We start from the raw sequence: 12,570 nt of genomic DNA, 5'->3' as shown, positions 1-12,570 counted from the left end.
CTATCATAAAAGCACATCATTTGTTTTTTGCAATTAACTAAGTTAGGTTTATGTCATTTTTCGATCTATTTTATTGCAATATGCAACTTTCAAAGTGTAATAACTAAGCATCTGCTGAATAGATATTGATAAAATTTAATATCAGTGCATAACTAAGAGTTCTGATAATATTGTTTGGCTAGGTTTTGCACAAAGATACTTAAAAATGTATTTTAAGTGCATTTATATACTAATATGAGCTACTTTTAAAGATACTTTAGAAACAAAAATTGCTCCTTTTGTTTATTTAGCAAAGAAATTGGCAACTAGAAGTCTTGGCATTTGAGCAATCACTTAATCAGGAATTATAACCACCGTGTGCAGGGATGAGAAATTATTAAAAGCCATTTTCTACCATCTGGCATAAAATGGTAGCAGAAAATGGCAGATTTTTGTCCAAAATAAGTGGCAAAAAATGGCAGAAAATGGCCAAAAATGGCAGAAAATAGAATTATTTGCATCATTCTAGATCATCTTTTTCTAGTATTTATGATGACTTCCGTTAATTCTTAAGCCTACCAGTATATAGTTTTGACACGTTAGGATGGGTATTTTGCATTGAACGTGAGATACAACAACTAAACGTCATTGGAGTGTGATCAACTTTGAATTTTGCCATCGCAACCGATTTGAGTCAGGGATGCTATTTGACCTAAACTTTTCAAAGTCAAAATGACATTTATGGCATTTAAAAAAGTTATATCGGATTTAATAGCCATTTTGATGACTATGAAAAAAAACTGTTATTGTTGTGGCTAGGCCTTGGATACTGCAAGTGGTCTATGCATGAACCACTGGAGTATGGACGGGGAAGGAAAGGTTGAAAATTAGCAACTCCAATTCAAGTCAATGAATTAAATTCTTCGTCAAATAAGGCTGGCCCAAGATCCCTGCGATTGCGCATTTCAAATGTCAGCTCAATCAAACGACTGGGTCAAAAGTTATGCCCTCTCAAAGTGCAGTACATAACAGAGCACAGAATGAATGACTTAGCCCTCTTCTTGTAATCAATTACCATAAGAGGGCTAGTTCGTTCATTCATAGAGGAGCTTTGTAGTGCCTTTTGAGACGGCATAACTTTTGATCCAGTCGAAAATTGAAATGAGTAATTATTGTAGCCTGGGATCATTCTCATTTGAATTAAGTCTTGACTAACCCATTGAAGCCATAGATTCAGAAATGACAGCCCTTCCACTGGGTGGCATTGTTTGCATTGTTTACAAAATCCGTAAGCGCAAATTTTGGCAAATTTTGCGATCTTTGAGTTGCCTTTTGCGATTTTTCTACATTTCTCTGTGCTCTAATCATTGCAAATTAAGCAAAAAAGAGTGGAACCGTAATTGTTGTAGTTTTTGATTGCATGGAACTTATTAGAGTAACTTTGCTGGCAGTGTAGTGCCTTGGCCTTGCTTCTTCTTTTAAATATACCCAACAGCAAATACCGTACCAAGAGTTTTCGTAACTAAATGCTTCAGAACTCGCTCAACCCTGCTTTTCGAATTCCTTGCACAGTAGCCAAGTTTCATCTTAAAAATGGAAATATCTCTGTCAAGTGCTACATTATATGTAAAACAAATTTCTTTGCCTGGCCTACGTCAAACATCGCGGAAAGTGGTTGTTGTGGCAATGGAAGTACTAATAAGGAATGTCTCGCATTATGTGGTTATACAATACAAAGCCGTGTTTTTTTCACTTTGATGAGCAAAGTCTCATGTGCACATGAAACAGTTCTATTGTGAACTGATACGATCTAGAAACGCATGAAAAGAAGTCACCAGCCGCAAAGAAATCCGTTTTTCATTCCTTCCCTGATTCTATTCACGACACCTATCAGTGTCTATTGTTGACCTTTCCATCCAAGCAATGCGAATATTCCTCGGCAAAATTTGAAAAACAAAAATACCAGCACTTGAAAGCTGCTGCTCGTGACCATCTTGAAATTTCCAGAAGCAGGCAGTGACCAAGGGACGAGACTCGAGGATGTTCCTGTCCTTGTCGAGGAAACACTTTCCTCATGGATGGCGAACCAGATATCAATCTTCGTACCTCGGTGGTTCCTCAGCATAATCACACACACAGACAAGCACACACAGACACACACACACATTCACACAGACACGTTTATTAATTGCTCGGTGAACACAATACCGAACAACCACTGCGCAACTTCATGGACGTTGTAAAAAAATCCAAAGAGTGCTTGGGATCGGTGTTTCTCGACGAACTTGCGAATCCCCTTGCAAGAAGGAGAAGTGAGTACTAATCCATTCAGTTAATCACGGTGGACCAAAGGTGGTAGTCGAGGCTTGATTCTGAGTTTTTGTACCTTCACTAGTGCTTTTTGGGAGCTGGCTTAACAACCCCTCTTAAGAGCCAAACAACCCCACCAAGTTCATGTCACCATGAAGATGAGACTCTTGACGTTTTTATCATCGTATTCGAGCTTTATCTTCTTGCTCACAAATGCTTTCATTCTCACCCCACGTTTACAACAACGGGCATTGGAGGTGGAAGTTGTAAAATCTCCTTCCTCTTCGCCTACCTCGTCGGGATCGGTCTTAGTCAAATCTTTGGGACAAAGACAAGGGATCGTGCAAGGTAAGGAGACGTTTTTGGGGGTGGTAATATTGGGTAAGCAAAATGTATTCTCTGTCGTCCACTTCCGGCATTTGACACCCCACGCAAAGAGACGAATAGAAGATAGGGTTGGTTTTAGAAAACATCTTCTTTGTTATTGTAAATCCTCTAGGCGACGACGAACTAGTCACTTGCTATTGCTTTGAGATTCAAGATTTTGAATGCTAGTATTTCGTGGAATGAGCTTTACAAAAGTATTAAATGAAAGAACATTTCCCTCAATCGAACAATGCAGCCTGATGTAGCAGTTCCAATTTTTTTAAATACAAACATTTATACCTAGTAATTCGAATCGAAATTTTCCCGTGCAATAAGAGAAGAGTGAAACTCTGGATTTGACTAACTACTATAACCTCATTTCAATCAATCGCCACCAAATCAACACTTTTAAAATAACTCCTCTATTTACCTCTTTGGCTCGGCTCTAAACTCGATGGACATTTTCTGCCAAGTAGATAGCAACATCTAATTACTTCGTCTCTTTTTACAAAGAACGTCCACCAATATCTACACAAAAATGTAAAACATCTGCAAACCGGAATTCCTCCTTGACATATTGCTACAGATAATTCAATAACATCCCCAAGCGAAACGCGATACGTCAATCAGCTAAAGAAAGTAAGATAACGCGCCATTCCCGGCCAATCTCGTAACCAGACTTGGGAAGTCCGACATAACATCAAAGTTTGAAATGAGGTGCATTCAATTGCCTTGTTTAGAAATAAAAATCACATTGCTTGTTGTTTTTGAGACTTAACATTTCCTGCAAGATTACGATCATGCGGTTGGGAGCTTCTCGCTCGAAGTGACACCCTCGAAGAATTATGAAGATGAGCTTGTGAAACGTATTACAACACGTGTACAAGGTCCTATGGGGCGCAGTTTTGACTACCTGGAATCTCCATCCAAGGAGGGAGGGAGAAATTGTGGGGTGAACTTTTCTTCCGGAACATTCAACAGGAATGACTGCCGACTTCCGTTTTTCCCTCGAGAATCACTTATTACTACTGCACGTACTGTACGTTGTTCCCAGTTAGTCCGAGTTCATTTGAGCAAGAATGAAATTAGCCATAACTCATGACATGTTCACATGTTCGTCAAGTAGAAATCCACAGATCGCACGTACGCTTTGTACTTATACTCTCCATTTCAGGACAAAGAGGAGCCTCCTTCCAATTGGAACCAACACAGGTGAGACGTATGGCAAAGTCGATAAAGCGGCAAGATGTTACAAGATACTTGAAAAGTGCGGCACTCACTTGATCACTCGAAAAGTAGGGCGTGAAAAAAGCCAGAGGGTGACTTCTTGAGAGTCGAGAGCGGCCTTTGAGTGCATGCATTACCATTGGCAGTAGATGCGAAAGTCAATGGCTTGACCTAGATGCCCAATCAACACCATGATTGGGACCGATGGCTGAACAAAGGCGCGCATCCAATGTTTGAAGCCATTGTTTCCCTCGCCAGAATTACTAGGACACTGATCGCAGCGTGGGGAGGGGGAAAGTACCCATGGAGTGGGCACTGCATCACAAATAAATGGAACTGTGGAGAGACATTTGTGGCTAGGTTGAGAAGCTTGTTTTCTAATTCCCTTATCCCACCCGTTTCAGAGCGACTACGGCGACAGTAGACAAGTCGAAGACATCTCAGTTGACAATCTGGTAATCAGCCGAGATCTCCCCGGGGTCCACGACGACAAAGATGACAGGTTTCACCCTGAGGGACGTGAAATTTACGGGGGTGCTGTGGTGTCTCCTCATGGAATATCGGGCATCAGGGAACTTCGACGACATGTTTTCCCCTCCACGATTGATGATGATTATGAATATGATGATGATGATGATGATCTTCGTGACGAAGATGGCCAGCAAACCCGGGGCCAATCGGGCGAATCTGTTGCAGCTCTCCCAAAGAAGTCGTTGTTCCACTTGAACGAGGCTAAATGGACGGTCAAACAGACACCCTCATCCTTTTCCATGGAGCTTGTTCATCCATCAAAGCCATCGTTGACAACAACGGATGACAAAGCCTCAAAACGAGACAAGAGACAGCATGCCTCTCTGTATTATCCACAAGAGCTCAACTACCTGGCCAATCTTCCCAAATATCAGAAGATCCCAGGCCGACCACGATTACCCTTTCATCCATTGCCACCCGCCACACATCACGGTCCCACGGTCAGTCCCAATGTCATTCGCGAGCTTCCGCCCATCTATTACGGTCCCCGCTCTACCCAAAGCCCGGTGAAGCACATCTATTACCCTCAAAATGAAACCAAGCAAAAATTCACCGGCCACAACGCTCCCCAGAAATTGGATCCGCAGCGTCAAGAATACATTGGCTATGTGCGCTCTCAAGCGGATCAACACCACCAAGGCCCTTACCACCCACTCTCTGGAACAACGACAACCTTCAGACCGTTGGTTTACCATAGCACTCTGGCCTCGCCAACTAGGCCAAGCGGAAAATATGTCCAAACTTTTCCTCACACCACCAAATCTCCTGTGGATGTTCCTTATGTCGAGGCCATTCCTCAAGCAACGGATTCAAGGCCACTCCCCAAGCAAACAAGGCCGCATCATCTTCAGCAACAGCAACAACAACAACAACAACAGTCACCCTTCAACCGACAAAAATTAAGACTTCAAAAAGAGTTGATTGCTTTGCGGAAGCTTCAGTCTCTTTATGGACAAGAACCTTCAGCGCCATCTGCGGTTCAACGACCATTTCATACCCCGGCTGTCCTTCCCATTGCTGTTCACGCCAGTCCGGATTGGGCCGGTTTCAAGCAATTGGCCACACAGGATGCTCATAAACTGAGAGAACCTGCCAATACCAAGAACAACCCATACAGTTATAAGATCCTTGGCAACGAAGTTCGAGACCAGAAACCACACTCAAAGCGAGGCATTTCCCACACATTTGCCAGAGGAGATCATTCTGGGAACTCCATTCAAGACGATCGAGAATCCTTTGATTACTATGCCCCTCACTTATCTGACTTAACTTTTGAGGAACCAGAAGAGTATGTAGAAGACGACGAGCTACCAGACCAATATGAAACCGAGTCAAAGTTGAAGACTAAGCCGGTGTTTGACACGTTTGGCTATTGGGTTCCATCTCAAAGAAATCCCTTTGATGTAGTGGAAGGTTCCAAAGACAGGCTTCCAAATTAATGAGATGGTCCACGTGGGCATATGTAATTGATGAACTTATCTGTCTTAATTACCTGGTTCTACTTTGAATGTGTAAAAAACTCCACTTTTAGATCAATGAGCTCTATTTTGGAACTCATATTTCAGTCGGGAATTTGATTAACATTGCGTTTCGAATTTATCTCTTAGTGAAGGGTTTTCCATAACATTTTCATATCTTCGACTCCTTCAAATATTCTATAAATTTTCTCGATGTTGTGATAAAATACACTGTTTAATATTTTTCATCTCTTTTATAGCCCCTTTCTAAGGACCAATCACCGTCAAGTTTTTTACTCCACTTAACGACAGTTTCGAGGTATTGAAATTTTGTTCGAGCCAAGTTTTGTTCGAGTTGTATTTAACCATGAAATGGTTGAACCAATGCTCTCTATTCTAAGTTTCACAATTTTGTGATGTAAAGTATGTGGTAACTTGGTGGCAATCATCCTACTTATCAATTTGCCATTCCACCATTAAAAAGTTACTTTTTACGCTTAAATCAGAACAATGGTTCCCCTAAAAGTAGAGCTAATTTTATGCAATACCGTAATTGATGCAATCAGTCACTTCGTCACATTAGTTTGCAGTGCATGATAATTAGCCGACTGTTTTTACCTAATGTTGTAAAAATGCAAAGATGGCTTTCCTGAAAAAAGGAAGATTTGATTTTAGCCAACTAACATTGCGGGACGCATTCATATTCGTATGTCAGGACGTGTTAATGTCTAGAAGTGTATAGAGTATAAAAATTGTTGGGAGTCCCATAATTTCGAGTATACATAGTTGCATTTCTTCGACGCTCTTGCTAAAGTACCCATGAAATAGTTCAAAAGTAGTTCCAATATACGTTCTGTAGATGCCTTTCCCCAATATAATCCCAAATCTCTATTCCTGATAGACCTATCCTCAACCATTAACAGAGTAATGAAACAGGATTAGTGAGTGAGAATGCTAATCCATCTTCTTCGTCTACCTTTGCTTGAGTTCATTCTGACCGTTCTCGGTTAGAGGACTAAGATAATGTTTGCTCTTGGACCACAAATGCCTCATCTTAGCATGAACTGCCTCGCCAAGGCCATTTGATGTGTCATCAAGGCCAAATTCATCTCTGCAAGTACTGCCTCTCAACTCAGATGATTTGGCGCAGATGGTCTTAACATTAAGGTCAACTCAGACATCATCAAAAGGATCTCAAGTTGCTCAATTAGCCAAATGGTCATATTGCATTAACTCACTAGATAGAAAGCTTTCTTCTTTCAATGGATGGATGACTGATGAGAAATAAAGACAGGACGGACCTTCTTGTGAGTCCGCTCTCTCTGCCACTGTATTTGCTTTGTGGTTAGTTTGTGCGTCGTGTGCTCGTGGTCCAATGATCCCTATCACCGTCCATATTTCCTTGGATCATTTGTTTGTGCGTATGAGTGGCTGGGCAAATAGGAATGGCTTGTTTCTCTATAGCTGCAATGAAACGAGGCTTCGTCCATTCAGTGGTCGGTTCTAATGAAAAGAACCCTTTCGAACGAAGGATGTTGTAATGGTGGGTGGCAGAGTCGAACCAATATAGTGGTTATAGTACGTACATTATGTATCTATGGTTTACTCTCCACTTGCGGAGGCGACTAGATGCATCGAGCAACTGAATCAATTCGCCACTAATGTCTGCCTCTTTAGGAATTGATGAGAAATTAACGGCCACATTTAGACGTTGGCTTTCTCGTTGATATTTTATTTTTATTTTGATCATTAGTAGACGCAAGCACAAGTTTTGCCACGATGCGACGATTCCTCATTTTTGCACAATCATGTAAAAATATTACATACAATTGATAATTAACTTTGGCCTCATTCGGATAAAGACATCACTTTTAGGAAATTTCTGCCTGAAAGACAATGACAACTTGATTTTGTCACTGTTTACGAGTACATTTACCTTAAAGTTATTCAAGGGCAGCAAATTAAACTTTATAAGAAACCCGAGAAAGAAGAAAGGATGACTTTGATTGTTTTACTGGACGTGATTCTCGAAAGTTTGAATCAAATGAGCTAGCAATCAAACGTTAATCCTATGTTGGTCTTTTCCACACTTATTGGCTAAAAACATTATCTTGTTTCTAAACGAACATGTGTTTTTGAGGGAATGATTGGTATAATATGACACCCTAGACCAAAAACTTGAGTAATTGATGCAAAATTACAGCGCGAACCATTTTATTTGATCATGTTTTGTTCTTTTAGCAAAAATGTGACCAACCGGTTCCAGTTCCTACATCCATGATTTCTAATGCCAGGCATGAGCATAGCTATTACTAGACCTAATAAAGATTGTCTTTTTATCCGAAATAATTTCTTAAAGCTGAAAAAGCTGCAAAAAATGTTGCGAAAATGTCAAAAAACGAGTGAATATGCAAAAACAAGTGGTAATAATGCAAAAAGAATGGCTACAATAGGGATAAGCTTATATTTGGCCTTCAAGCCTCTTTGCTGCATTTTCATTTGTTACAAAATATAGGCATCCAACGGTGTTTACTATGTTATCCATTGAGTTTACAAGGAATTAACATTAGGACACGATCTCAATCAATTCAGGTCGTAATGGTAACAACGGCTTCTCTTCTGGAGCTTATTGTTACACTTTTTTTCGAGTTCTAGTTATTACATTTGCAATTCGGTATGCTTTTTGCATAATAAAAAAATCGCACTGAGTGACTCAAGTGAAAATGTAATCAAAAATGATGCAACCCAAGGCATGTTTTTATTTTAAGCTCCTGATGGAAAAAAGCGTCTTTTTAGCACCTTCACTTAAACTGGAACGTCATTAAGTGCGAATGGATCAAACATTCGAAAAAGATAACACTTGTTTTACCATATCTTGCGAAATAATATCACCAACGTCTCCGTTTCATTCGTTAAAACGGATTTAATTCCAGGAATGGAATTCCTTGACATGTCATTCGTTATTTAGCCCTGGTTGTTGCCCTTATATAAAGATTCTGAAGGACTCCAGGGTCTTTCTCTGTATCCAACGGTCTCTTCGATCGATAAAGCATCATCTACCATGCTGAAAACGGCTCCATTTATTCGTTACACCTGTTTGTATACAGCTCATTATCGGCCTGGAAAAGAATCCAAATTCATTTGGAAATGATCAGTGGGCTTCCTCTCTTTGACGTTCCACCCTCCTTTCAATAACGACCTTCAATGGAATTAAGGCCAATCAAAGATCAAAGGAAACACAAAATTCACGAGGGGGACCCTCCTGGTCGGATTGAGAGAGCCCTAATCTATAATGATGATCAAAAGTCCCCTCTTGTACCATTTCTTTACAATAATTGTTATTCGAGTGAATTGAATGATACTTCAACTTTCAAAATTTGAGGGAGACAAAGCGGGTTATTGAACTCCAATAGTGAATGGAAGAGGATACATTGCGCGTTTGACTCAACTTCTGAGGAGTTGAAGGCCAAAACCGATCGGGTTTCTCGCAGAATTGTCTTTGTTGGCTCAAACCCATTGAGCGTAATTAACTCGTTCTTCAGAACGTTACGAGTGGATATGCTTGATTTGATTTCGTTGAGGGCTGGATGTCACAAAACGTGCAACATAGCTCAAGTTTCCCGGACTCGTCTCTCGACTTGGCATCAATCACTGAAGCCCTCAAGAATTGAGTTTTCGTTCGAAAACCGATATCCAAGTTCTAAAGCAAACCCAGAAGATCTGTAGATTGTCTTTGACTGCTTGAGGCGCAGTACAATCAAAACGAAGACTCATCGCTTGGTGGGATACTTGGAAGTTGGAACAAGAGCAGCCTAAGCTTCTCAGTCTGGACTTACAGACGATCAAGAGAGCGCCTAAACGGATTGAGAGAACTAGAAAAATCCTTACTACATCTGAAAGTGGCGGGAATTAAGGGGACACGCTTTTCTGACTGACTCTGTGGCAAACTAAAGAAAGAGAGAGCGATATGCTTAATGAAGCACGAAATTCGATTTCAGCATGAAGTCAATCAACAAGCCCAGAGGCAAGTAGGCCTTTGGCTATGTTATGCTTGTAGCCAATTTGATAGAGAGCGAAATCCCTCTGACTCAAATACTTAAGAGCATTTTGTCCTTAAATCATGGGAAGCCATACGAGAAATAAAGCCAAGTGAAAAGGAATCTGGAACAGTTCTATTTGCATATGAACTCCTTGCCAAACAGTCAAAGAACATGTCAAGAGTCTGATGACGGATAGCATGGGAACAAAGGTGGGGAATAGATTTTTCTCGGGACCAAAATCGACCATCTCTTCAGGGTCCATCATGAGCGAGTCCTCAATCAAAGAGGCAATCTTTCACATCTCAGACGAGTGTTTCCGAACACAAACTCGTCTTTTGGGAGCCTAGTCCTCACCCCACAGGGAACATGGAGCATCCCAGCGAACCAAACTCACGTTGGTCCACCCAAGCCTTCTCCGTTTCCATTTGAACTCAGCTCAGAGAGAAAGGAACGAGGAGGAGAACGTTGGATGACGAAAGTGAGCTCACGCTTTCTAGAAGGAACCAAAGACGGACATAGTCAGAAATGCCAGCTTCCTCTCACTCGTAAGGCATCGAAGGGTCGCCTGGCAAGGCCTACAACAACTCTCGGATCTTTCCCATCGGCCTGGCTCAGGCTAGAAACGTTGCTGTATTCTCTTCGGAGAAGGCTGGCGTTATGAACGCATGTCGAAGTAGAGGGTTAAGCGACTTACTTGGAAGTTGGAACTACCCAAGGAGATTGGATTGAGCGCGTGAGAAAGAGCGGCGGCAATATGAAGAGGAACGCAGAGGGACGAAGGTGGAACACATGCATCGCTCAGTGATTCAGTCGCAGTTAAGCCTCGAAACCTGAGCCAGGAACACCACTTCATCTTGTGAGCGTGTGTACATCAATATCAGTAGGAGATTCGTCGCAAAATAGGGACATGGGTACAAGACGAGACGAACACGCTGTGCTCATGAAGGGATTTCTCATGAAGACCCTGAAAATCAGGGTCAGTCAATAGATCAGGACACATTTGCAACGACAGTTTTCCTAGTTCCCAGGACAGCTTTTTCGGTCCTATGTTCCGCAAACACGCACATCTATTGTCCTTTTCTTGGTGATGTGTGTGGCTAATGATCGCCGTGTGCCATTCACAAACATGGGAACGTAAATGAAACAACAATATCAGTGAGAAAGGGGCGACCAGACAAAAGGAACAGACCACTTTGAAGGTCCCATGTTTGTTGGGCGTGCGTGAGAACACGATGACATGAAGACGAAATCCGGAGTGCTCAAGGCCAGACAGCACGTCATGGAAAATCACATAACTCACGTCTACTACACATTCCTGGCATTGGCCATCTCCACGGTGGCCAGTGGTCAAAATTCGCCCTCGGAATTTCTTCAATCCTACATCAACCGTCCCAACCTTTTGACCAGCCACGGCCCCACTGAGCCCATCCTGAAGGACAACAAATTCGTGTCAGTGTCCGTGTATGTGGATAATTGGAGTGCGCATAATCTTGTGTACAATGCCCACGCCGTTCATTACGGTGGCTTGGAAAACGCGTTCCTTCCAAGAGACATGAGCGCCAAAAGGCGTGGCTTTGCTCTGAGAACTTTGGGCACCTCCAAAGATGGCCAGAGAACAGGAGGAATGGTCGGGTGGACACTAATGAGTCCCAAGGGGCAAAAAGTCAGTCGGCTCTCGGCCGCTTGGGACGTGGATCTTCACAAAGAGCAAGGCTCGCAGGCTAAGTTCAGCTTAGCATTCGGTGAGTTGATACCACAATACGAGGAGATGTGGGAGAACAGGGCCAACGGTGAGCTGTACTCAACTGTGGGACAGGAACTGAACAAGGCTGTGGTCTTGGCCGATATTCACGTGACAATATCCGTGAACATGACCAAGGCCCAGGGAAATGACTTCCACTTGACCATCACCGTGGTGCCTCAAAATGTGGATGTCTGGGGATGGCAGAAATACTTCAAAGAAGACACCCCTGCTACGGAACAAACTCGCTCTCCCTTACCACAAGTTACCAGCAAACAACTCCAAGACTCGCAGACGGCCTCGAAACGCGATAAGGGCACTAAGAATCAACAAAATGATATTGATGATCAATTGGCCGGGAAGCCTTTATACGAGAGAAAGGACCTGCTCCAATTTGGACCAGAATACTACAGTATTCAAGCCAAAGGGCATTCGTTCCGAGACTCACTACGCGAGAGTGCCTCGAAGCGATCTGCTGCAGTAGGCTTCCACATAGAAAACTGGTCTAGATTCATCATGGGCACTCCATCGATAGAGATTATATCTGGGAGTTCGGTAATCAGGCCCCAAGCCATTGAGCCGGGGCGGCAAGAGGTCGCCATCATTGGCAACGAGGGCTTCATGACGGGCACCAATGGAGTGCTCCGATGGACTCTTGGCTCTTCAGAACGTGTCCTATCACTGATGTGGAGCGTTCCACACAGTCGCCAATTCTGGAAAACATGGCTGGCTGTGGGTCTGACGTCGAAAGATAAGACTCCATCCTTTGACTTCATGTACAATGGGGCTGATGAAACGCGGTTTGTCCGTCAGGAGGCCGGCCGAGAGTTCGAGTTCTCCGATGGACATTTTATTGTGATTGCTCGAATGGACGGTGGGTCAACGTTCAAGCCCGTGCTCCACGTGGGCTTGATTCCCA

At 42.6% G+C, this 12,570-nt stretch overlaps 1 protein-coding gene and 1 long non-coding RNA gene across 2 annotated transcripts; one reads left to right on the top strand and one right to left on the bottom strand.

The window, feature by feature from the left end:
* The first annotated feature begins 1,989 nt into the window (after positions 1-1,989).
* On the top strand, positions 1,990-6,118 carry LOC131884048 (uncharacterized). The gene is made up of 4 exons (XM_059231688.1): positions 1,990-2,291; positions 2,375-2,637; positions 3,830-3,867; positions 4,287-6,118. The coding sequence occupies exons 2-4, from the start codon at positions 2,442-2,444 to the stop codon at positions 5,850-5,852; spliced, it is 1,800 nt and encodes a 599-aa protein (XP_059087671.1). The 5' UTR covers positions 1,990-2,291; positions 2,375-2,441; the 3' UTR covers positions 5,853-6,118.
* Positions 6,119-7,064: 946 nt separating this feature from the next.
* LOC131883910 (uncharacterized) lies at positions 7,065-7,514 on the bottom strand. Its single transcript, XR_009373662.1, has 2 exons — positions 7,457-7,514; positions 7,065-7,334 (listed from the first exon to the last, which is right to left on the bottom strand). It is a non-coding gene; the product is annotated as an uncharacterized LOC131883910 (long non-coding RNA).
* Positions 7,515-12,570: the final 5,056 nt, after the last annotated feature.

This window comes from Tigriopus californicus, chromosome 7 (assembly GCF_007210705.1).
Source record: "Tigriopus californicus strain San Diego chromosome 7, Tcal_SD_v2.1, whole genome shotgun sequence".
Taxonomy (NCBI): Eukaryota; Metazoa; Arthropoda; class Copepoda; order Harpacticoida; family Harpacticidae; genus Tigriopus; species Tigriopus californicus.
This window is presented reverse-complemented; position numbering and strand designations above follow the sequence as displayed.

Coding starts and splice junctions, on each gene's coding strand:
- LOC131884048 (XM_059231688.1), top strand. CDS start 2,442: ATGAAGATGAGACTCTTGACGTTTTTATCATCGTATTCGAGCTTTATC. Junction 2,638..3,829: donor AAGACAAGGGATCGTGCAAG/GTAAGGAGACGT, acceptor TCTCCATTTCAG/GACAAAGAGGAGCCTCCTTC. Junction 3,868..4,286: donor TCCAATTGGAACCAACACAG/GTGAGACGTATG, acceptor CACCCGTTTCAG/AGCGACTACGGCGACAGTAG.